The sequence below is a fragment of the Salmo trutta genome, chromosome 27, assembly GCF_901001165.1.
Source record: "Salmo trutta chromosome 27, fSalTru1.1, whole genome shotgun sequence".
NCBI classification, from domain to species: domain Eukaryota; kingdom Metazoa; phylum Chordata; class Actinopteri; order Salmoniformes; family Salmonidae; genus Salmo; species Salmo trutta.
This window is the reverse complement of record NC_042983.1, coordinates 30518938-30541681: the sequence shown is the minus strand read 5'-3', so window position 1 is coordinate 30541681 and position 22744 is coordinate 30518938. Positions and strand designations below refer to the sequence as shown.

The 22744-nt window shown below is 43.9% G+C and overlaps 1 protein-coding gene across 4 annotated transcripts in view; it reads left to right on the top strand.

Moving 5' to 3' along the window:
* The window catches only part of dab2ipa (DAB2 interacting protein a), a 128244-nt gene that overhangs the window by 94423 nt on the left and 11077 nt on the right, over positions 1 to 22744 (top strand). For all 4 annotated transcript variants that reach the window (XM_029717778.1, XM_029717779.1, XM_029717780.1 and 1 more), the window contains 9 exons: positions 523 to 676; positions 1464 to 1562; positions 1679 to 2233; positions 5930 to 6074; positions 7446 to 7590; positions 7744 to 7980; positions 10495 to 10696; positions 10931 to 11127; positions 17879 to 18782. In XM_029717778.1, the coding sequence (XP_029573638.1) occupies positions 523 to 676; positions 1464 to 1562; positions 1679 to 2233; positions 5930 to 6074; positions 7446 to 7590; positions 7744 to 7980; positions 10495 to 10696; positions 10931 to 11127; positions 17879 to 18782 (2638 nt within the window). The remainder of the gene's footprint in view (positions 1 to 522; positions 677 to 1463; positions 1563 to 1678; positions 2234 to 5929; positions 6075 to 7445; positions 7591 to 7743; positions 7981 to 10494; positions 10697 to 10930; positions 11128 to 17878; positions 18783 to 22744) is intronic.

Sequence of the window (22744 nt, the reverse complement as noted above, 5' to 3'; positions counted from 1 at the left end):
ACTGGGGGTAGTGTGTTTTACTGGGGGTAGTATGTTTTATTGTGGGTAGTATGGCTTTCTTGGCTTCTTTCACTTCAAGGATATCAATTGTTCTCTTGAGCTGTGTTATTGCCGTTCACCTTTAACAGTCATGATGTTGGTCTTCTTCTCCCACTCCTACTATCCGTGACTAAGTGACCAGTAAGAATGCAACCTCCCTGTTTCTGCAGCTGTGCTCTGCCATTTGCCAGAGGCACTTTAAAGCATGGTGTTGGAGCAGCATCCCCACCTGCCATACCACCAAAAAGACGTCCAAGCAGAAGAGCTACCAGCTGGGAGAGACTAGAGAGCCCAGTCATGCCAACCCCATAGAGCCAGATCCCGTGGCATCTGACAGGGTGTACCCACAACACCAGTCTGGTTTTGGTTCACATGACTCCCCCAGCCTTCCTCTCTGTGTGGGACATCGCACTGGCTGTTGCCTGCGTTGACACATTGTATGTGTCTGACTGACTGACCGTGTCTCTTCCTCTTCTCCCCCAGATCCCATCTGATGCCGAGGCTGAAGGAATCGCGGTCTCACGAGTCGTTGCTCAGCCCCAGCATTGCAGTAGAAGCTTTAGATCTCAGCATGGAGGATGAGGTGTTGATCAAACCGGTGCACGGCAGCATCCTGGGGCAGGACTTCTGCTTCGAGGTGAGCCCACCCCCCACCACCACCACTGCCTGTCATGACTGTCGCAGCTCAAGGCTCGCTGACTGCTGACTCATTTTAATAGTATTTCTTAGGATCCTAAACCTCTGTACATAATGCATTGTGTTTAATATACTCTTCATTTCGTCGCCATTACATATATCTGAAAACCTGCAGGTCTCTGACTTTCTGTCAAGCAGCCAGTGCCTTTGAGTATTGTGAGTGTGTGGCTGGGCATTTGTTAGGGAAGAGGGACTCCCCGCCCCTCCGCTTCCTGCCCGGTAGGGGCCTGTGTGTCTGTCTGACCCATCTGTTGGCATCTCCATGCTCCTGCTTTCTGTGGATCTGCTCTGAGAGGTGAACTCCGAGGGGTCCCCATTCACAAGGATTTACTGCCTATTATACTAAAGCACGCTGCCAGCTGGACAGACATTGGCTCTGTGACCGAGAGGATGTTTGACGGGGTCAGCCAAAAAAACGACAAGCGTTTCTCTCATTATCAAGTGCAAGAGGATTTCAATGGCTGTCCAGGCTTTGTTTAGTCTGGTATCAGTGTGCACTGTGCAGACCCTGCAGCTCAGCTGGAGTGTGTGAGTGTGTGATACCCAATCTAAAGCAGGGTTGGGTATGTAGGTCGTCATTGTAAATAAGAATTTGTTCTTAACTGACCTGCCTAGTTAAATAAAGGTTCATAAAAATAAAAAAAAAGATTGATACACACAGGCCATCATATGGGTGTTTTTCATGATTCATAACCTAAAGGGCTTAATCATCTGCCATACTTTCACAGGTAACCACTTCCACTGGAACCAAATGCTTTTCGTGTCGGTCATCTGCCGAGAGGGACAAATGGATGGAAAACTTAAGGAGAGCTGTACATCCTAACAAAGTAAACCAAATGCTATCTAGCGTATAGGGCCCTCTGTGGAAGAAAATAATAACAGTACAATAGAATACATGCCAAAATACCCAGGAAAAGTCTCACATGTTTGATGTTTTTCACAGGACAACAGTCGGCGTGTGGAGAACCTTCTAAAATTGTGGATTATTGAGGCCAAGGACCTTCCAGCCAAGAAAAGGTATTTCTGTGAGTTGTGTCTGGACGACACGCTTTACGCACGGACTACCTGCAAACTCAAAATGGACAATGTATTCTGGGGAGAGCACTTTGAGTTCAACAACTTACCTTCCGTCAAAAGTGTCACTGTCCACCTGTACAAGGAGTCGGACAAAAAGAAAAAGAAGGACAAGAACAACTATGTGGGCCTGGTCAACATTCCCGTCGGTGCCGTCACTGGACGCCAGTTTGTGGAGAAGTGGTATTCTGTGAGCACGCCCAACCCGAACAAAGGGAAAACTCCCGGACCTATGATTCGGCTCAAGTCGCGATACCAGAGCATGAGTATCCTGCCTATGGAGTCATATAAGGAGTTTGCAGAGTACATCACCAATAACTACATGCTGCTGTGCTCCATCCTGGAGCCTGGCCTCAGTGTGAAGAACAAGGAGGAGATGGCCAGTGCCCTGGTTCACATCCTACAGAGCACCGGCAAGGCTAAGGTAAGGCCTCCTACTCTCCACAGAGGCTGTCCTACACTCAAACGATAGTGTGTTGTGTTCTCTGCATTTCCATTTTCAAATGATAGTCCAAAATAGTAATATTGCCGAATGTCAAATATAAACACGACCCAAATCGAATTGATAGTAAAGGCAAAGCTCTCCTATTGTAATCATTACAACTGTGAGGGTTTTGATTGGTCACAGTCAGTGATACCATTGTCTCAGATAAGTCAACATCTCAGCTGCATATTGCACGCAAAAGCTGCAAAAGATTAGGCAAGATAGTATAGGGGTCTGGGGTTTGAAAAGGAGTCCAGATAAGGTTATCTTGTCTCCGACTAGGATTGGGGTTTAAAAGTCAAGTTAGCCTCATATTTCTAGTCTTTGGGAGTCCTCTCACATGCTTACTATAAGCAATCTCCTAGACCTAGAAGAATGTGAATGCTTCCTGTTTGGGTTGGGAGAGGGTCATGTTTATTAGGAGTCAAACAGAAGAAAGTGAACTGAAACAGGGATGTACTACTGGGACTTTTCGTTTTCCATTACAAAATGTTTTCTGGTGTTCCCTAATGAACACGACCCAGCCTGCTGTGGAAAGATGATGGGTACCACCCCTGCTTAGAGTGGGTGGTTGGGGGACTGTGATGACAATACTGTATTGTGTCAGCACTTTCTAATGAGGACTAGCTGAAAGGGGACTTGTGTACATTAACTGCTGCTAATACCTCCAATTTAGGACAATGGGCTATGGTCAAAATGTTACCTTTGAAACAGGCCTAGATCATTTTAATTCAGTCCCTTTTTTTCACCACTTGCCATATGTTTGGCTATGTGGTAAACTGTCCTTCTTTAATCCAGGTAATCAATACATGCCATTGAGGGATTGTTGTTTGGTGTTTTTGAAACAACAGTAACATCAAGCTGTATGGAATTTAAAAATGTAGCTGAACTCCACACAAGAAAATCTTCCCTACTACAGAAATCAAATCAAGCTTTCTTTATACAGCACATTTCAGACATTGCAACAAATAAAAAACAATGAAAATAAACACAAACTTGAGATAAAAAAAACTAAAGAATGACAAATTGAAAAACTAGCAAGCACCCTAAGGAAAAGCAAAGCTAAAAATGTGTTTTAAGATTTCTTTTAAAAATGTCCACCGATAAAGGTCATGTTAAGATTACTTTTTTATCCACGTTCCGTCTTTATTGCAAACTGCACAGATCTCACCATGCCTGGAGAAGTGTTTCACATCTCAGGAGCTACATGAACGTGATCTAGCTAGTTAAAATCAAGGCTATATCTCATATGAATGAGGTTGGGATCTGGTACACGGCCACTGTGCTGTCTTCTCTCTCACCAGTCCCAGGAAGGAAAGCAGTGTCAGCCCCCTGTGGTAATTAGTTTAGTCGTCCCCGTTAATTCCTGCTCCGCTCCATCCACTCTTCAGCTCCTGCTGTAAAACCATGCAGTGAGACTGAACGCTAACGTGTGTGTGTGTGTGTGTGTGTGTGTGTGTGTGTGTGTGTGTGTGTGTGTGTGTGTGTGTGTGTTCGTGCACAAGGTCAGCACTTGTTATTGCGGAGCGCTGTTTCAGCACAGAAACTTCTCTTTAGACTTTGCCCCTCCAACTTTGCTGCTGCTATGTAACACCACTGTAATAATGCCGATGCCCCACAGAAGCTTACGCCTACTAGTCTTTGCTAGAACAGCAACAGGGCGATGGAGCTTCATTAAACAGCCTTTCATACGTTGGCCTACTTTCTGCTCTGAGAAACAAGTGGAGCTTTGCCTCATTATGCATCTATCCACTGACCTGTGGTGGCTCACACCCCCCCCTCATTTAATTTCCCTGTTTAGCCCTAATCCAATAGATGGATCGATAAGGATCTGTGGCTCTACGCTTTCACTTAGGTTCCTCCTAGTCTAGAGGCTCTCTCTTTCATTTTAAAATGACTGTTGCTATTGGCTACAACTTTAAAAAGGCAAACAGGGTAAGAGCTTGTTAGTGTGTTACCTACCTGGCATAGCGCGTTAGTGTGTTACACACCTGCCATAGCGCGTTAGTAAGTGTGTTACCCACCTGGCATAGTGTTAGTATGTGCAGTCAGTGCATGTTAAAGACTTCTCTAGCCGTTCTCCAGGCCTGTCTGGGGGTAGCAGTAGGGAGTGGGACAGTAAAACGCTTTTCACACTAGTACTTTGCTGACCTGGAACATTTCCTTTTCACATTGCCCTTTCCCAGCATGGGTCCAACAACTATGGTGGATGCGTAACCATGCCAGCCCGGGCCGGCTCAAATCAAATCACATTTTTATTGGTCACATACACATGGTTAGCAGATGTTATTGCAAGTGTAGCGAAATGCTTGTAAAGTATTGTGAGACAGGTATAACTTAGTCCTGTGTGTGGCTGATGTGCAGTTAGTGACTGTGTGCTGTCAGTGACTGTGTGCTGTCAGTGACTGTGTGCTGTCAGTGACTGTGTTAGTGTCTGTCAGGATACACGGCACCTCGTACATTCATAATCCTCTGCACCATACCAATATCATAGTTTAATGGTTGGATGATCTGGTACGAGGTCCACGGCTTGTGTCAACATGGGAGATACCAGTTACATTGACGAGGAGCATTCAGGTATTTAGCCTACATTTGGCTGATACAGTAGATACTGTGCGTACAGTAGCTTAAATGTCTACCTCTCTCTCTCTGGTATAGTCTTTGGGATTATGATAGCATGTTCCCTTTGACGCCCCATTAGCATGCATAGGCTAGCTAGCCTACCACCAGGCCTCCCATAGATATGACTGCAGTCAACCAGAGCAGATTACAGGAGCTCATAAAGAAGGAAAGGAGGGGCTAACCACTTAATCCATTAGCACAGAATCGATAAGAGAGGAAGAGTCGCTTGTCTGAGCTACCTGTGTCTCTCTCTGTTCCCCTCTCTGTCCAAACTCACTGCTCTCAGTATCAATCAGGCTTAGGCTGTGCAGCAGTACACTTATTTATTTATGTAGAGACTGTTCATGCGCTGCTTTTCAGATCACATTGATAGGCTCATTTGCTTGCAATACACACTATCTAGATCTGTTCCCAGAACCAGGCTGGTTGCCTGGTTCCATGATGCAGCTCTGATCAGCCTCTGCCTGCCCACTGGGCACAGATGTCAGTTCAACGTCTAGTTTTGATTTGCATTTGGTTGAGTTGTCAACTAACGTGAATTCAACAGAACATGTCACCATGTCATTGGATTTAGGTTAAAAGTTTGGTGAAAGAAAATATGAAATCTCCTTACGTTGGTGACTTTTTTCAAATCCAATCAGTTTTCCATTTTGATTCAACATCACCACATATATTTTTTGGGGTTGAAATTATGTGGAAACGATGTTGATTCAACCAGTTTTTGCCCAAACGGTGCCCATTCACTCACCTTATTATCAGTTGTATTTGTATGTTCTTGGCGGTGAATATGGGGCGAGGGGACACCTTCCAATACTTAAAAAAGGCATGCTTCCTTCCTCCCTCCCTTCTGAGAATTATGGTGACATGATAGGATTGGTGAAAGCTACAGTATGTTGTGGAAACCTTGCTGTTAGCCTACCAAGCCAATGGGGTGAGATCACTACAAGGAAGGAAGGGCGGAGATTTATTTTCAAAGTATTGGATCAAGGCCTCACAGTTCTATTTTGCTTTCAGGACTTCCTGACTGACCTGATGATGTCAGAAGTGGATCGCTGTGGGGAGAACGAGCACCTAATCTTCAGGGAGAACACACTGGCCACCAAAGCCATTGAGGAGTACCTTAAACTGGTGGGGCAGAAGTACCTGCAGGACGCACTAGGTAGGTGACATCCAGACACGCTAAAAGGGATAGTGCTACTATTACAGCAGAGAGCAAATGTATTTTAAGATAAGAGGAGCCATGAACACATGGAATAGGCCTGTGTGTTCTTCATTAAGTATCATACTTCTGGCTAGTATCTGGCCTTCAGAAAAACTCCCTGTACTCTCCACACACAGTACATTTTTAAGTGACTATTCAGATCAATTATTCATTGTTTTTCTGGAAAGTGACTGTTTCAGTGGTGGAAAAAGTATCCAGTAAAAGTAAAGATACCTTAATAGAAAACGACTCAAGCAAATGTGAAAGTCACCCAGCAAAAAAGTCTAAAAGTATTTAGTTTTAAATACACTTAAGTATCAAAAGTAAATGTAATTGCTAAAATATACTTAAGTATTATAAGTATATTATTTTAAACCAGATGGCACAATTCTCTTGTTTTTTAAATTTACGGATAGCCTACAACACAGACATCATTTACAAATGAAGCATTTGTGTTTAGTGAGTCCGTCAGATCAGAGGCAGTAGAGATGACCAGGGTTGTTCACTTGATAAGTGTGTAAATTTGACTTTTTTCTGTCCTGCTAAGCATTCAAAATGTAACGAGTACTTTTGGGTTTCAGGGGAAATGTATGGAGTAAAAAGTACATTATTTTCTTTAGGAATGTAGTAAAGTAAAAGTTGTCAAATATAGAAATAGTAAAATACAGATACCCCCAAAAACTACTTAAGTAGTACTTTAAAGTATTTTTTCTTAAGTACTTTTCACCACTGCTTTGTTTGAAGCCGTGTTGAATGATTCAGAACGTTGGTCTGTCCTTGATGGTTGACTGGCCCTCTTAAAAGTATGTCACCAAAGATAATGAAAAGGGAATAAAATAATGTCAGAACTCGGGGCTCTTTCGCTAGCTGTCTAGCAATGTACAACTTTGGTGAAAGACAATCAGTGAGAAAATGATTCATCAATCTAGCTGCGGGGTGGAGATTTGAATCTGTCATCTGATGTCCGTGGACTCAATTCAACAAAGGGAACAGTGTTGTTTTTTTACCATGTTTTGTCATGCGCCACAGGCTATTTAACACACCACATTATAATAATCCAATAGTCCATAAACAGTCATAGCAAATAACTGCAGCAGTTTCCTTACCTAGTACAATAAGTGTGTTTTCAATCAGTGTGCATGACATTAGCGTGTGCCAACTAGCAGAACTGTATGATTTTAGTGCCAAAAGAAATTGAATCTGAATTGAATTTCTTTTGCCTCTAAAATCACTTCATAACTGTAGGCCTACATGTACTGTAATGGAGATTGTGGTCCTAGTCAGAGTAGTGACATCAGGCCTGTGTGCTGTTCTCCCTCCCTCTCCCAGGAGAGTTCATCAAAGCCCTGTACGAGTCAGACGAGAACTGCGAGGTGGACCCAGGGAAGTGTTCCTCAGGAGACCTCCCTGAGAACCAGAGCAATCTGAAGATGTGCTGTGAGCTGGCCTTCTGCAAGATCATCGACTCCTACCGGTAAATAAACACACATCCCTCCCCCTCTCTGCCAATAGAAGTAGCTAGCATTAGCACTCATATTCTATTACCGAGCTTTCACCATCATCTAATGAAGGCTTGAATTGTGCAAATTACATTAAAATGACTGTACCTGTCAATGTTTCCATGCAGTGTTTTTCCACGGGAGCTGAAGGAGGTGTTCGCCTCGTGGAGGCAGCAGTGCAGCAGTCGGGGCCGGCCGGACATCAGCGAGCGTCTGATCAGTGCCTCTCTGTTCCTGCGCTTCCTGTGTCCAGCCGTTATGTCCCCGTCACTTTTCAACCTGATGCAGGAGTATCCCGACGACCGCACCGCTCGCACCCTCACGCTCATCGCCAAGGTCACGCAGAACCTCGCCAACTTCACCAAGTAAGTGTGGGTGTGTGTACTAGTGTGTTAGTGATGCACAGGTTGACGTATAACCCACAGTCCCCGCGGTTATGTCTGCAGGGCAGGCTGGTTTAAATATTGTGTGGGTGAAGAGCGGGTGGGTGGTGGGCAGGTTGAATAAAGAGAAAACAATACCTTAATAAATGCATAAATGTATCTATCATTCTTGTGCAATTTATATCTATAGGCTACATTGATGTTTTTCTTTCATAATTTTAATGCTATCTGGCATTAGTGAGTAAGCCTAACTTTAGGGCCTAATTGTACGCGCTCCAAAGAGCCTACACGGCAGTAACCAAATGCTTTTGGGAATGGGCAGAAACAGTTATTGTTGATCCACGGAGACAAAAAGGACAATGTCAGAGTTTAATTCAATAAGAGAAAAGCTGTGAATGGAGAGTTGAAAATAAAGAGAAGGGAGGGGCCAGAAAAGTCATGTTTGGGAAAGATTTGGTGTGATGATTGTGAGGCGCTACACAAATTTGATCGCGCCAAGTCGGGGACTTCAAATAGGCCTATGGCACGTCAAGGGAACTGAAGCCTACTGTTCAGATGGGTTAAATGGAAACTGAAATCTGGACACTGACTGTAGGTCTATAACCTTTCTCATAGCGGTAATAATATTACAGAAGAGAAGATTCTCTGACGGAGGAAATGCTGCTTGTATCTAATTATAGACAAGTTGACTAACAAATTATGAGCAGAAATTATAAGCAGAAACGTATCTAAGTCAGGCGCAAAAAAATCCTGCACCCCCTGTCAAAAAATTGTTTGGTCGTCTCCGACGGTAGCCTATAGTGAATTTTCTACATTAGCTGGTTAGGGGCCTCATATTTTCACTTTATCACATATAAACTCAGCAAAAAAAGAAACGTCCTCTCACTGTCAACTGCATTTATTTTCAGCAAACTTAATATGTGTAAATATTTGTAAGAACATAACAAGATTCAACAACTGAGACATAAACTGAACAAGTTCCACAGACATGTGACTAACATAAATGGAATAATGTGTCTCTGAACAAAGGGGGGATCAAAATCAAAAGTAACAATAAGTATCTGGTGTGGCCACCAGCTGCATTAAGTACTACAGTGCATCTCCTCCTCATGGACTGCACCAGATTTGCCAGTTCTTGCTGTGAGATGTTACCCCACTCTTCCACCAAGGCACCTGCAAGTTCCCGGACATTTCTGGGGGGAATGGCCCTAGCCCTCACCCTCCGATCCAACAGGTCCCAGACGTGCTCAATGGGATTGAGATCGGGGCTCTTTGCTGGCCATGGCAGAACACTGACATTCCTGTCTTGCAGGAAATCACGCACAGAACGAGCAGTACGGCTGGTGGCATTGTCATGCTGGAGGGTCATGTCAGGATGAGCCTGCAGGAAGGGTACCACATGAGGGAGGAGGATGTCTTCCCTGTAATGCACAGCGTTGAGATTGCCTGCAATGACAACAAGCTCAGTGCGATGATGCTGTGACACACCGCCCCAGACCATGACGGACCCTCCACCTCCAAATTGATCCTGCTCCAGAGTACAGGCCTTGGTGTAAAGCTCATTCCTTCGACGATAAACACGAATCCGACCATCACCCCTCCCTGGTGAGACAAAACCATGACTCGTCAGTGAAGAGCACTTTTTGCCAGTCCTGTCTGGTCCAGCGACGGTGGGTTTGTGCCCATAGGCAACGTTGTTGCCGGTGATGTCTGAGGACCTGCCTTACAACAGGCCCACAAGCCCTCAGTCCAGCCTCTCTCAGCCTATTGCGGACAGTCTGAGCACTGATGGAAGGATTGTGCGTTCCTGGTGTAACTCGGGCAGTTGTTGTTGCCATCCTGTACCTGTCCCGCTGGTGTGATGTTCGGATATACCGATCCTGTGCAGGTGTTGTTACACGTGGTCTTCCACTGCGAGGACGATGAGCTGTACATCCTGTCTCTATGTAGCGCTGTCTTAGGCGTCTCACAGTACGGACATTGTAATTTATTGCCCTGGCCACATCTGCAGTCCTCATACCTCCTTGCAGCATGCCTAAGGCACATTCACGCAGATGAGCAGAGACCTTGGGCATCTTTCTTTTGGTGTTTTTCAGAGTCAGTAGAAAGGCCTCTTTAGTGTCCTACGTTTTTATAACTGTGACCTTAATTGCCTACCGTCTGTAAGCTGTTAGTGTCTTAACAACGGTTCCACAGGTGCATGTTCATGAATTGTTGTGGTTCATTGAACAAGCATGGGAAACAGTGTTTAAACCCTTTACAATGAAGATCTGTGAAGTTATTTGGATTTTTACGAATTATCTTTGAAAGACAGGGTCCTGAAAAAGGGACGTTTCTTTTTTTGCTGAGTTTAAATGAGCGGTTGCAGATGGGTTATTAGCAATTGCGGGTGACCCGCACACCACTAGTGCACATCTATAAAATATGCATGTTGGTGTATGTTTGTCTGTTGAAAACCGCATCATTCCTTCTGTTTTTGTTTCTTTATCTGTCCAGGTTTGGTAACAAGGAGGAGTACATGTCCTTTATGAACCACTTCCTGGAGCACGAATGGACCAACATGCAGCGCTTCCTGCTGGAGATCTCCAACCCAGAGACAATCTCCAACACGGCAGGGTTCGAGGGTTACATCGACCTGGGCCGCGAGCTCTCATCCCTGCACTCTCTGCTGGCCGAGGACGTCTCTCAGCTGGATCAGGTACAAGGATTACGCCACACTACTGGGATTTACTTTCCAATGTCACACTCTCACTATGCACTACTTTCAGTGACCAAGCTACCGGATACTAGTCCTTTTCTATGGGCTTGACAAAAGTGGACATAACAATTTTATATGTGAAAATGACACGTTACAAAATAATTTGTTCATAGGAATTGCATGAGACATATGCATGAGAGATATTAGTGTACATTATTATTTTGTCTCCTGCAGAGCACAGCCTCTAAGCTGGGTCCCCTGGCCCGTATACTGCGGGACGTGAACTCTGCGCTGACCAACCCATCTGGGGTCCAGGTGTCCACCCCCACAGATGGCATGGGCTCTCCTCCCCTCCCCCTCCCATTGGCAAGCTGCAGCCTCTCCACCGGCCTACCTCTTCACAAGATAGTCGTGGACAGCGAGCTCTCTGGGTAAGGGGACCACAGAATTCTAATAAGATAGTGTTATTTATGCTTCGTATGACACACAATCTGCAGAGATCTGGAGATCTATGTGGGAGTTTACATGATCAGCATTTCAACATTTAACTTAAAGGCCCAATGCAGTCGTTTTTATATTGCTATCAAGTAATTTCTGGGTAACAATTAAGTACCTTACTGTAAAACGTTTCCATTCAAATTGGCAAAAAACTCTTTCTCAAGAAAGATTTTTGCATGAACTGTCTGGTATAGAGGTCGACCGATTAATCGGAATGGCCGATTAATTAGGGCCGATTTCGAGTTTTCATAACAATCGGTAATCGGCATTTTTGCGTTGCATATAATCGATGCGGTGCCTGTTAATTTATCATTGAATCATAGCCTACTTTGCCAAACGGGTGATTTAACAAGCGCTTTTGTGAAAAAAGCACTGTTGTTGCACCAATGTGTACCTAACCATAAACGTCAACGCCGTTCTTCAAATCAATACACAAGTATATTTTTCTAAACCTGCATATTTAGTTAATATTGCCTGCTAACATGAATTTCTTTTAACTAGGGAAATTGTGTCACTTCTCTTGCGTTCTGTGCAACAGAGTCAGGGTATATGCAGCAGTTTGGGCCGCCTGGCTCGTTGCGAACTGTGAAGACTGTTTCTTCCTAACAAAGACAGCCAACTTCGCCAAACGGGGGATGATTTAACAAAAGCGCATTTGTGAAAAAAGCACAATCGTTGCATGAATGTACCTAACCATAAACATCAATGCCTTTCTTAAAATCAATACACAGAAGTACAGTGGGGGAAAAAAGTATTTGATCCCCTGCTGATTTTGTACGTTTGCCCACATACAAAGAAATGATCAGTCTATAATTTTAATAGTAGGTTTATTTGAACAGTGAGAGACAGAATAACAAAAAAAATCCAGAAAAACGCATGTCAAAAATGTTATAAAATGATTTGCATTTTAATGAGGGAAATAAGTATTTGACCCCTCTGCAAAACATGACTTAGTACTTGGTGGCAAAACCCTTGTTGGCAATCACAGAGGTCAGACGTTTCTTGTAGTTGGCCACCAGGTTTGCACACATCTCCGGAGGGATTTTGTCCCACTCCTCTTTGCAGATCTTCTCCAAGTCATTAAGGTTTCGAGGCTGACGTTTGGCAACTCGAACCTTCAGCTCCCTCCACAGATTTTCTATGGGATTAAGGTCTGGAGACTGGCTAGGCCACTCCAGGACCTTAATGTGCTTCTTCTTGAGCCACTCCTTTGTTGCCTTGGCCGTGTGTTTTGGGTCATTGTCATGCTGGAATACCCATCCACGACCCATTTTCAATGCCCTGGCTGAGGGAAGGAGGTTCTCACCCAAGATTTGACGGTACATGGCCCCGTCCATCGTCCCTTTGATGCGGTGAAGGTGTCCTGTCCCCTTAGCAGAAAAACACCCCCAAAGCATAATGTTTCCACCTCCATGTTTGACGGTGGGGATGGTCTTCTTGGGGTCATAGGCAGCATTCCTCCTCCTCCAAACACGGCGAGTTGAGCTGATGCCAAAGAGCTCCATTTTGGTCTCATCTGACCACAACACTTTCACCGAGTTGTCCTCTGAGTCATTCAGATTTTCATTGGCAAACTTCAGACGGGCATGTATATGTGCTTTCTTGAGCAGGGGGACCTTGCGGGCGCTGCAGGATTTCAGTCCTTCACGGCTTAGTGTGTTACCAATTGTTTTCTTGGTGACTATGGTCCCAGCTGCCTTGAGATCATTGACAAGATCCCCCCGTGTAGTTCTGGGCTGATGCCTCACCGTTCTCATGATCATTGCAACTCCACGAGGTGAGATCTTGCATGGAGCCCCAGGCCGAGGGAGATTGACAGTTCTTTTGTGTCTCTTCCATTTGCGAGTAATCGCACCAACTGTTGTCACCTTCTCACCAAGCTGCTTGGTGATGGTCTTGTAGCCCATTCCAGCCTTGTGTAGGTCTACAATCTTGTCCCTGACATCCTTGGAGAGCTCTTTGGTCTTGGCCATGGTGGAGAGTTTGGAATCTGATTGATTGATTGCTTCCGTGGACAGGTATCTTTTATACAGGTAACACCCTGAGATTAGGAGCACTCCCCTTATGAGTGTGCTCCTAATCTCAGCTCGTTACCTGTATAAAAGACACCAGGGAGCCAGAAATCTTTCTGATTGAGAGGGGGTCAAATACTTATTTCCCTCATTAAAATTAAAATCAATTTATAACATTTCTGACATGCATTTTTCTGGATTTTTTTGTTGTTATTCTGTTTTTCACTGTTCAAATAAACCTACCATTAAAACTATAGACTGATAATTTCTTTGTCAGTGGGCAAACGTACAAAATCAGCAGGGGATCAAATACTTTTTTCTCTCACTGTATATATTTTTAAACCTGCGTATTTAGTTAAAATAAATTCATGTTAGCAGGCAATATTAAACTAGGGAAATTGTGTCACTTCTCTTGCGTTCATTGCACGCAGAGTCGGGTATATGCAACACTTTGGGCCACCTGGCTCGTTGCGAACTAATTTGCCAGAATTATGACATAACATTGAAGATTGTACAATGTAACAGGAAAATGTAGATATATGCCACCCGTTGGATAAAATATGGAACGGTTCCGTATTACACTGAAGGAATAAACGTTTTATTTTCCAAATTATAGTTTCCGGATTTGACCATATTAATGATCTAAGGCTCGTATTTCTGTGTGTTATTATGTTATAATTAAGTCTATGATTTGATATTTGATAGAGCAGTCTGACTGAGCGGTGGTAGGCACCAGCAGGCTCGTAAGCATTCATTCAGACAGCACTTTTGTGCGTTTGCCAGCAGCTCTTCGCAATGCTTCAAGCATTGCACTGTTTATGACTTCAAGCCTATCAACTCCTGAGATTAGGCTGGTGTAACCGATGTGAAATGGCTAGCTAGTTAGCGGGGTGCGCGCTAATAGCGTTTCAAACGTCACTCGCTCTGAGACCTAGAGTAGTTGTTCCGCTTGCTCTGCAAGGGCCGCGGCTTTTGTGGAGCGATGCGTAATGATGCTTCGAGGGTGGCTGTTGTCGATGTGTTCCTGGTTCGAGCCCAGGTAGGGGCGAGGAGAGGGATGGAAGCTATACTGTTACACAGGCAATACTAAAGTGCCTATAAGAACATCCAATAGTCAAGGTATATGAAATACAAATGGTATAGAGAGAAATAGTCCTATAACTCCTACAATAACCTCAACCTAAAACTTCTTACCTGGGAATATTAAAGACTCATGTTAAAAGGAACCACCAGCTTTCATATGTTCTCATGTTCTGAGCAAGGAACTTAAACGTTAGCTTTTTTACATGGCACATATTGCACTTTGACTTTCTTCTCCAACACTTTGTTTTTGCATTATTTAAACGAAATGAACATTTTTCATTATTTATTTGAGGCTAAATTGATTTGATTGATATATTAAGTTAAAATAAAAGTGTTCATTCAGTATTGTTGTAATTGTCATTATTACAAAAAAAAATTTAAACGGCCGATTAATCGGTATCGGGTTTTTTTGGTCCTCCAATAATCGGTATCGGTATTGGCGTTGAAAAATCATAATCGATCAACCTTTAGTCTGGTAGTGGGAAGGGGAAAACCGAAAACTAGCTGTTATTGGCAGAGTGGTTTGGAACACTCTTTGTTATTAGTCTATTAACAAATTTCCCGCATGGGGATGTCACAATGGATAGACAACTCCCGCCAATGATGCAAATTTTAATACTTTTACAGTGTCAGTTTCATAAGCTGTTGTACATATGTGACCGGCCGGCTCGATTCGGTCTCATGTAGCAAAATTAGAAATTGTGTTTTTTACATTAGATAAAAGCAGAGACTCAGAGCTAGGAAATGGAGGAATAATGGGAAAGGTAATTCTGCTTTGAAAGTTAATAAACTTGTAACCCCACTTTTGAGAAAATGGCCCTTGAATGTTTTTGTACACCTACTGGAGAGCTCTTCTTTGTCTACACCCATTCAGCATAGTTCACACCCTCTTAAGCCTTAGTACGGTAGTGTACTAAACAACCAAAGATTTCAAGATAAAGACTGGTTTATCCTGTTACGGCTGGGGGTTCCGCTAGCGGAATGTTTCGACAACATCCGGTGAAATTGCAGAGCGTGAAATTGAAAAAAAATGATTTGAAATATTTCACTTCCATACAATCACAAGTGCAATACACCAAATTAAAGCTTAACTTCTTGTTAATCCAGCCACCGTGTCAGATTTCAAAAAGGCTTTACGGCGAAAGCAAACCATGCGAATATCTGAGGACAGCACCCCATCAAACAAACACATGACAATCATATTTCAACCCGCCAGGCGCGACACAAAACTCAGAAATAACTATGTAATTCATGCCCTACCTTTGAAGAGCTTCTTCTGTTGGCACTCCAATATGTCCCATAAACATCACAAATGGTCCTTTTGTTCGATTAATTCCGTCGTTATATCTCCAAGATGTCAATTTATTTGGCGCGTTCGATTCAGGAAAAACACCGGCTCCAACTCGCCTAACATGACTACAAAATATCTAATAAGTTACCTGTAAACTCTGTCCAAACATTTCAAACAACTTTCCTAATCCAACTTTAGGTATTTTAAAACGTAAATAATCGATAAAATTTAAGACGGGATAAACTGCGTTCAATAGCGGATAAAATGAAAGTGGAGCGAGCTTCAGGTCACGCGCCCCAAACAAAACAGTCCACTTGGCTATACACCCAGAAAGGAAATGGCTACTTCTTCTTTTCTCAAAGGAAAAACGTCAACCAATTTATAAAGACTGTCGACATCTAGTGGAAGCCATATGAACTGCAACCAGACGCCTCATAAATCTAGATTCACATAGAAAACCAATTGAAAACACAGTCACCTCAACAACAAAAAATGTTCCTGGATGGTTTGTCCTCGGGGTTTCGCCTGACAAATAAGTTCTGTTGTACTCACATACATAATCTTAACAGTTTTAGAAGCTTTAGAGTGTTTATCCAAATCTACCAATTATATGTATATCCTAGCTTCTGGGCCTGAGTAGCAGGCAGTTTACTTTGGACACGCTTTTCATCCGGACGTGAAAATACCGCCCCCTAGCACGAAGAGGTTATACTACGTCTATCAACATGTCTGTATACAGTTGTCGTAGTGACATCATAAACATTCTATTGTCGTCTGACATCAAACCTGTCGTTATGAAAAAGTATAAACACAAAAACGTAGTCCAAAATAGCATAACTGGTGTATTATAACACCAATAAACCGATCCGTTTAAAAAATAATTCAGTATATGTCAATCTGGCAAACCAGTCAACTAAAAGCAACTTTCTAAACAATGTTTTAGTTCTAGTTAACTTAACGTTAGCTAACCTATGGTTGTGATTGTGACATGTAGCTAGCTCATAATGTTATTACCTCATAACGTTACTACCCTGCATGAATATACAGGTAGCTAAAGCTAACCAACTAGGTTCAATGTTAGCTAGCTAGCTAACATCAGGCTCTAACTAGCAATGCAAATGGCTCTGAGATACGAATAATATTAGCTAGCTAGCGAGCTAACATTAGCTATCTAGCTAACAGTACACTTTAACTTGCAATGAAAATTACTTTCTGAAAAAATTAGAAACGTCTAATATCTGAAAATGTAGCTAGTTAGACTCTCTTACCCATATACATGCTTCTCCCGCTCTTTCTCGGATGCCATGGTTGCACTTAGTATTGAGGATGTAACCCGGAGACAGGGGTTTTTTGCAGTTCTTAATGATATCTTTCAAAAAGCCGCATTAGAAAGGATAACCGCCACATACTGAGCAGCTCATGTTATAGACCAGTGGTGGGCAACTCCAGTCCCCGAGCACCTGATTGGTGTCACACTTTTTCTCCATCCCTAGCAAACACAGCTGATTTATCAAATTGCATTCTAAACTGAAGATCATGATTAGGTGATTAATTGGAGTCAGGTGTGTTAGCTGGGGCAAAACTGTGACACCAATCAGGCCCTCGAGGACTGGAATTGCCCACCCTTGTTATAGACAGAAGCGTGCTACATGGCAGACCAATCCGAACTAATCTCTCGGCATGTCCAGCCTATCCATTATCTCAGCCAATCATGGCTAGTGGGAAGGTTCCTGTCTGGCACAGCGGTCTAAGGCACTGCATCTCAGTGCTAGAGGCGTCACTACAGACCCTGGTTCGATTCCAGGCTGTATCACAACCGGCCGGGATTGGAAGTCCCATAGGGCGGCGCACAATTGGCCCAGCATCGTCCGGGTTTGGCCGGCGTAAGCCGTCATTGTAAATAAGAATTTGTTCTTAACTGACTTGCCTAGTTAAATAAAGGTTAAATAAAAAATTGACTGACTAGGCTCGTAATTTAACAATTGTATTCGTATTTACAGATGGCACAGATGGTGTTATTAAGGTACATGAAAGTTCACGCTTTCAAATGTTTACGTTCAAATGCCTCTCCTGTGAAGTAGTGGTGCGTGACATATGCCTAGCTTCCTGAAATGAGTCACATATGATATAAAACACTAGAAAACAGAATTTTGACTGTACTGGGCCTTTTAATAGATGTTGATTTTACAATTCATACGATTTTTTAACAGTACTTTGAAAACCACAAGGATATTATCTTTACAGTATCTCTGGTCTACAACAACATTTCTCTCATTTGATGCCGTTGTCTTGGTGCAGGTTGGTGGATTTTACGAGGCTGCCATCGCCAACCCCAGAGAACAAGGATATATTCTTTGTGACGAGGAACTCTGGCATCCAGCAGTCTCCAGCCAGAAGCTCCAGCTACTCGGAGGCCAACGAGGCGGAGGTGCAGCTCCCCAACAGCAGCAAGAGTCTGTCCATGGTGGACCTGCAGGACAGCCGCAGCCTGGAGAGTACCCCTGGCCCCGGCCCTGGCTCCCCCAGCGACATGCTCTTCAACGACAGCCAGTCCCCCGTCACCCCTGGGCCTGGGGGTTGGGCCGCCCGCACCCCGCAGGGCATCGTCCCCACCGCTGGCCCCGGGCCCACTCTAAGGAGGACGGGCCAGACACCCACCACCCCCAGCACAGAAAGCAGCACCCCAGGGAGGCCCACCCAGCTCCTGGCCCCCCTCTCCTTCCAGAACCCTGTTTACCAGATGGCCACAGGGATGACCATGAGCGTGTCCCCGCGGGGTCCCCTGGCCGACTCGGGCTCCGATGGCCACAGCTCCGTCAGCTCTCAGGGCAACAACACAGAGGACACCCCCAAGCATCCGGGGGTCTTCCTCACCCAGGGGGTGGCGGTCGGTAGTGGAGGAGGCAGCAGCAGTGAGTTCACCACCCGCCGCCAGCTATCCCTCGGGGAGCACCAGCCCAACGTGCCGCGGCAGAACAGCGCCGGCCCCCAGCGCAGGATAGACCAGCCCCCTCCGCCCGTCACCAGGGGCAGGACACCGCCCAACATGCTCCAGACAGCCTACCCCGGGCCGCGGCCCTCCAGTGGCAGCATGATGTCATCATCCCCCGACTGGGGGCCCAGTGGCGGCAACCGTCTGAGACAGCAGTCGTCCTCGTCTAAAGGGGACAGTCCTGAGACCAAGCAGCGCACCATGCACAAAGTAAGTAGAGCGTGTAACATCGGGGGGGGGGGTCTCACTGTGGGTGGTGGAGCATTCCGTTCTTGACACAAACCAGCACCTATTACCATACCCTGTTCAAAGGCACTTCAATATTTTGTCTTGCCAATTCACCTTCTGAATGGCACACGTACACAATCCATGTCACAATTGTCTCAAGGTTTAAAAATCCTTCTTTGACATGTATGTTCATGTCATTGTCAGTCAAAAATCATTCAAATTTAGTAGAATAACAATGTTACAATGCAAGCTCCCTTGCACTGCTTCGCAACACCTTTTGCTTAGTAGTTTAGGTGGTCTGGCCCTCATATTCCCATAATTTGCTTCTGCAGCCAGTTTTGTCAACAAGGTGCGGGAGTGGAGGTATTTATTTATTTAACCTTTATTTAACTAGGCAAGTCAGTTAAGAAAAAATTCTTATTTACAATGACGGCCCTGAGGACACTGGGCCAATTGTGCGCCGCCCTATGGGACTCCCAATCACGGCCTGGATTCGAACCAGGGACTACCTCTTGTGCCGCCTCTTGCACTGAGAAGCAGTGTCTTTCACCGCTTCGTCCATGTGTGTGTGTTAACTATTTAACTGTACTAGAATGCTTAAAAGGCATTCTAGTGCATAATGTCGGTTATCAGTATCAGGTTTTTTAGGGGGGCCAAGGAAAATATCAGATATCAGTGTCAACCAAAAATGTCATATCGGTGCATCACTAGCAACAACACATCTGCCAAGCTGATCCTCAACACGGGGGCCCTTCAGGGGTGCGTGCTTAGTCCCCTCCTGTACTCCCTGTTCACCCATGACTGCGTGGCCTTGCACGACTCCAACACCAAGTTTGCCGATGACACAAGTAGAGGTCGACCGATTTATGATTTTTCAACGCCGATACCGATTATTGGATGGCCAAAAAAGCCGATACCGATAAATCGGCCGTTTTGAAAAAAATATATAATTTTTTTTTTATTTTTTTGTTGTAATAATGACAATTACAACAATACTGAATGAACACTTATTTTAACTTAATATAATACATCAATAAAATCCATTTCGCCTCAAATAAATAATGAAACATGTTCAATTTGGTTTAAATAATGCAAAAACAAAGTGTTGGAGAAGAAAGTCAAAGTGCAATATGTGCCATGTAAAAAAGCTAACGTTTAAGTTCCTTGCTCAGAACATGAGAACATATGAAAGCTGGTGGTTCCTTTTAACATGAGTCTTTAATATTCCCAGGTAAGAAGTTTTCGGTTGAGGTTATTGTAGGAATTATAGGACTATTTCTCTCTATACCATTTGTACTTCATATACCTTTGACTATTGGATGTTCTTATAGGCACTTTAGTATTGCCAGTGTAGCAGTATAGCTTCCGTCCCTCTCCTCACTCCTACCTGGGCTCGAACCAGAAACACATCGACAACAGCCACCCTCGAAGCAGCGTTACCCATGTAGAGCAAGGGAAACAACTACTCCAAGTCTCAGAGCGAGTGACATTTGAAACGCTATTAGCGCGCACCCGCTAACTAGCTAGCCATTTCACATCGGTTACACCAGCCTAATCTTGGGAGTTGACAGGCTTGAAGTCATAAACAGCACAATGCTTGAAGAATTGCGATGGGCTGCTGGCAAAACGCACGAAAGTGCTGTTTTGAATGAATGCTTACGAGCCTGCTGGTGCCTACCATCGCTCAGTCAGACTGCTCTATTAAATCATAGACTTAATTATAACATAATAAACACACAGAAATACGAGCCTTAGGTCATTAATATGGTCGAATCCGGAAACTATCATCTCGAAAACAAAACGTTTTTCCTGTCAGTGAAATACGGAACCGTTCTGTATTTTATCTAACGGGTGGCATCCCTAAGTCTAAATATTCCTGTTACATTGCACAACCTTCAATGTTATGTCATAATTACGTAAAATTCTGGCAAATTAGTTCGCAACGAGCCAGGCGGCCCAAACTGCTGCATATACCCTGACTCTGTTGCAGAGGTGACACATTTTCCCTAGTTAAAAGAAATTCATGTTAGCAGGCAATATTAACTAAATATGCAGGTTTAAAAATATATACTTGTGTATTGATTTTAAGAAAGGCATTGATGTTTATGGTTGGAGCAACGTGTACCTAAGTGATTATATGCAACGCAGGACAGGCTAGATAAACTAGTAATATCATCAACCATGTGTAGTTAACTAGTGATTACGATTGATTGATTGTTTTTTATAAGATAAGTTTAATGCTAGCTAGCAACTTACCTTGGCTTCTTACTGCATTTGCGTAACAGGCAGGCTCCTCATGGAGTGCAATGTAAAGCAGGTGGTTTGAGTGTTGGTACTAGTTAACCGTAAGGTTGCATATTGAATCCCCAAGCTGACAAGGTAAAAATCTGTCGTTCTGCCCCTGAACAAGGCAGTTAACCCACCATTCCTAGGCCGTCATTGAAAATAAGAATGTGTTCTTAACTGACTTGCCTAGCTAATTAAAGGTCTAAATCGGCGTCCAAAAATACCGGTTTCCGATTGTTATGAAACTTGATCGGCCCTAATTAATGGTGGTACCAGGACAACAACCTCTCCCTCAAAGTGAGTAAGATAAAGGAGCTGATCATGGACTACAGGAAAAGGAGGGCCGATTACACCCCCATTGACATTAACGGTTCTGTAGTGGAGCAGGTCGAGAACTTCAAGTTCCTTGGTGTCCACATCACGATCAAACTATCATCTTCTAAACACACCAAGACAGTCGTGAAGAGGGCATGACAACGCCTACTTCCCCTCAGGAGACTGAAAAGATTTGTCATGGGTCCTCAGATCCGCAAAAAGTTCTACAGCTGCACCATCGAGAGCATCCTGATTGGTTCCATCACCGCTTGGTATGGCAGCTGCTTGCCATCTGAGTTTAGTGCGTCCGGCCCACTACATCACTGGGGCCAAGCTTCCTGCCATCCAGGCCTCTATACCAGGCGGTGTCAGAAGAAGGCCCTAAAAATTGTCAAAGACTCCAGCCACCCAAGTCATAGACTGTTCTCTCTGCTATCGCACGGCAAGCGGTACCGGAGCGCCAAGTCTAGGACCAAAAGGCTCCTTATAACGGCCCTTAACAGCTTCTACCCACATGCCAAAAGACTGCTAAACAGTTAATCAAATCGCTACCCGGACTATTTGCGTTGACCCCCTTTTTTACACTGCTGCAGCATAGTCACTTTACCCCTACCTACATGTACAAACTACCTCAATTACCTCGGCTAACCTGTACCCTCTATATATCCTCGTTATTGTAACTTTTTTTTTTTTACTTTAGTTTATTTTATTTTGATTTTACTTTTTAACTTCATTGTTGGTTAAGGGCTTGTCAGTATGCATTTCACAATAAGGTCTAACCTGTTATATTCGACGCATTTGACAAATACAATTTGATTTGATTAACTAGGAAGGCTGGTTTGAAGAAGCCATGCTGTCTGCATTTTCTCTCTTCTTGCTTGATTTTCAAAAGTGACTGTGTCACTTGTGCTGTGTCGAATGCATTTAAAAATAATAATAATAATCATTTTATTTCACCTTTATTTAACCAGGTAGGCTAGTTGAGAACAAGTTCTCATTTACAACTGTGACCTGGCCAAGATAAAGCAAAGCAGTGCGACACAAACAACAACACAGAGTTACACATGGAATAAACAAGCGTACAGTCAATAACACAATAGAGAAAAAAAGTCTATATACAGTGTGTGCAAATGGCGTGAGGAGGTAAGGCAATAAATAGGCCATAGTAGCTGAGTAATTACAATTTAGCAGATTAACACAGGAGTTAGTTAGTGAGTTAGTTAGTTAGTTAGTGAGAGAAATATAAGTCTTCCAGCTTCAGCGATTTTTGCAAATCGTTCCAGTCATTGGCAGCAGAGAACTGGAAGGAAAGGCGACCAAAGGAGGTGTTGGCTTTGGGGATG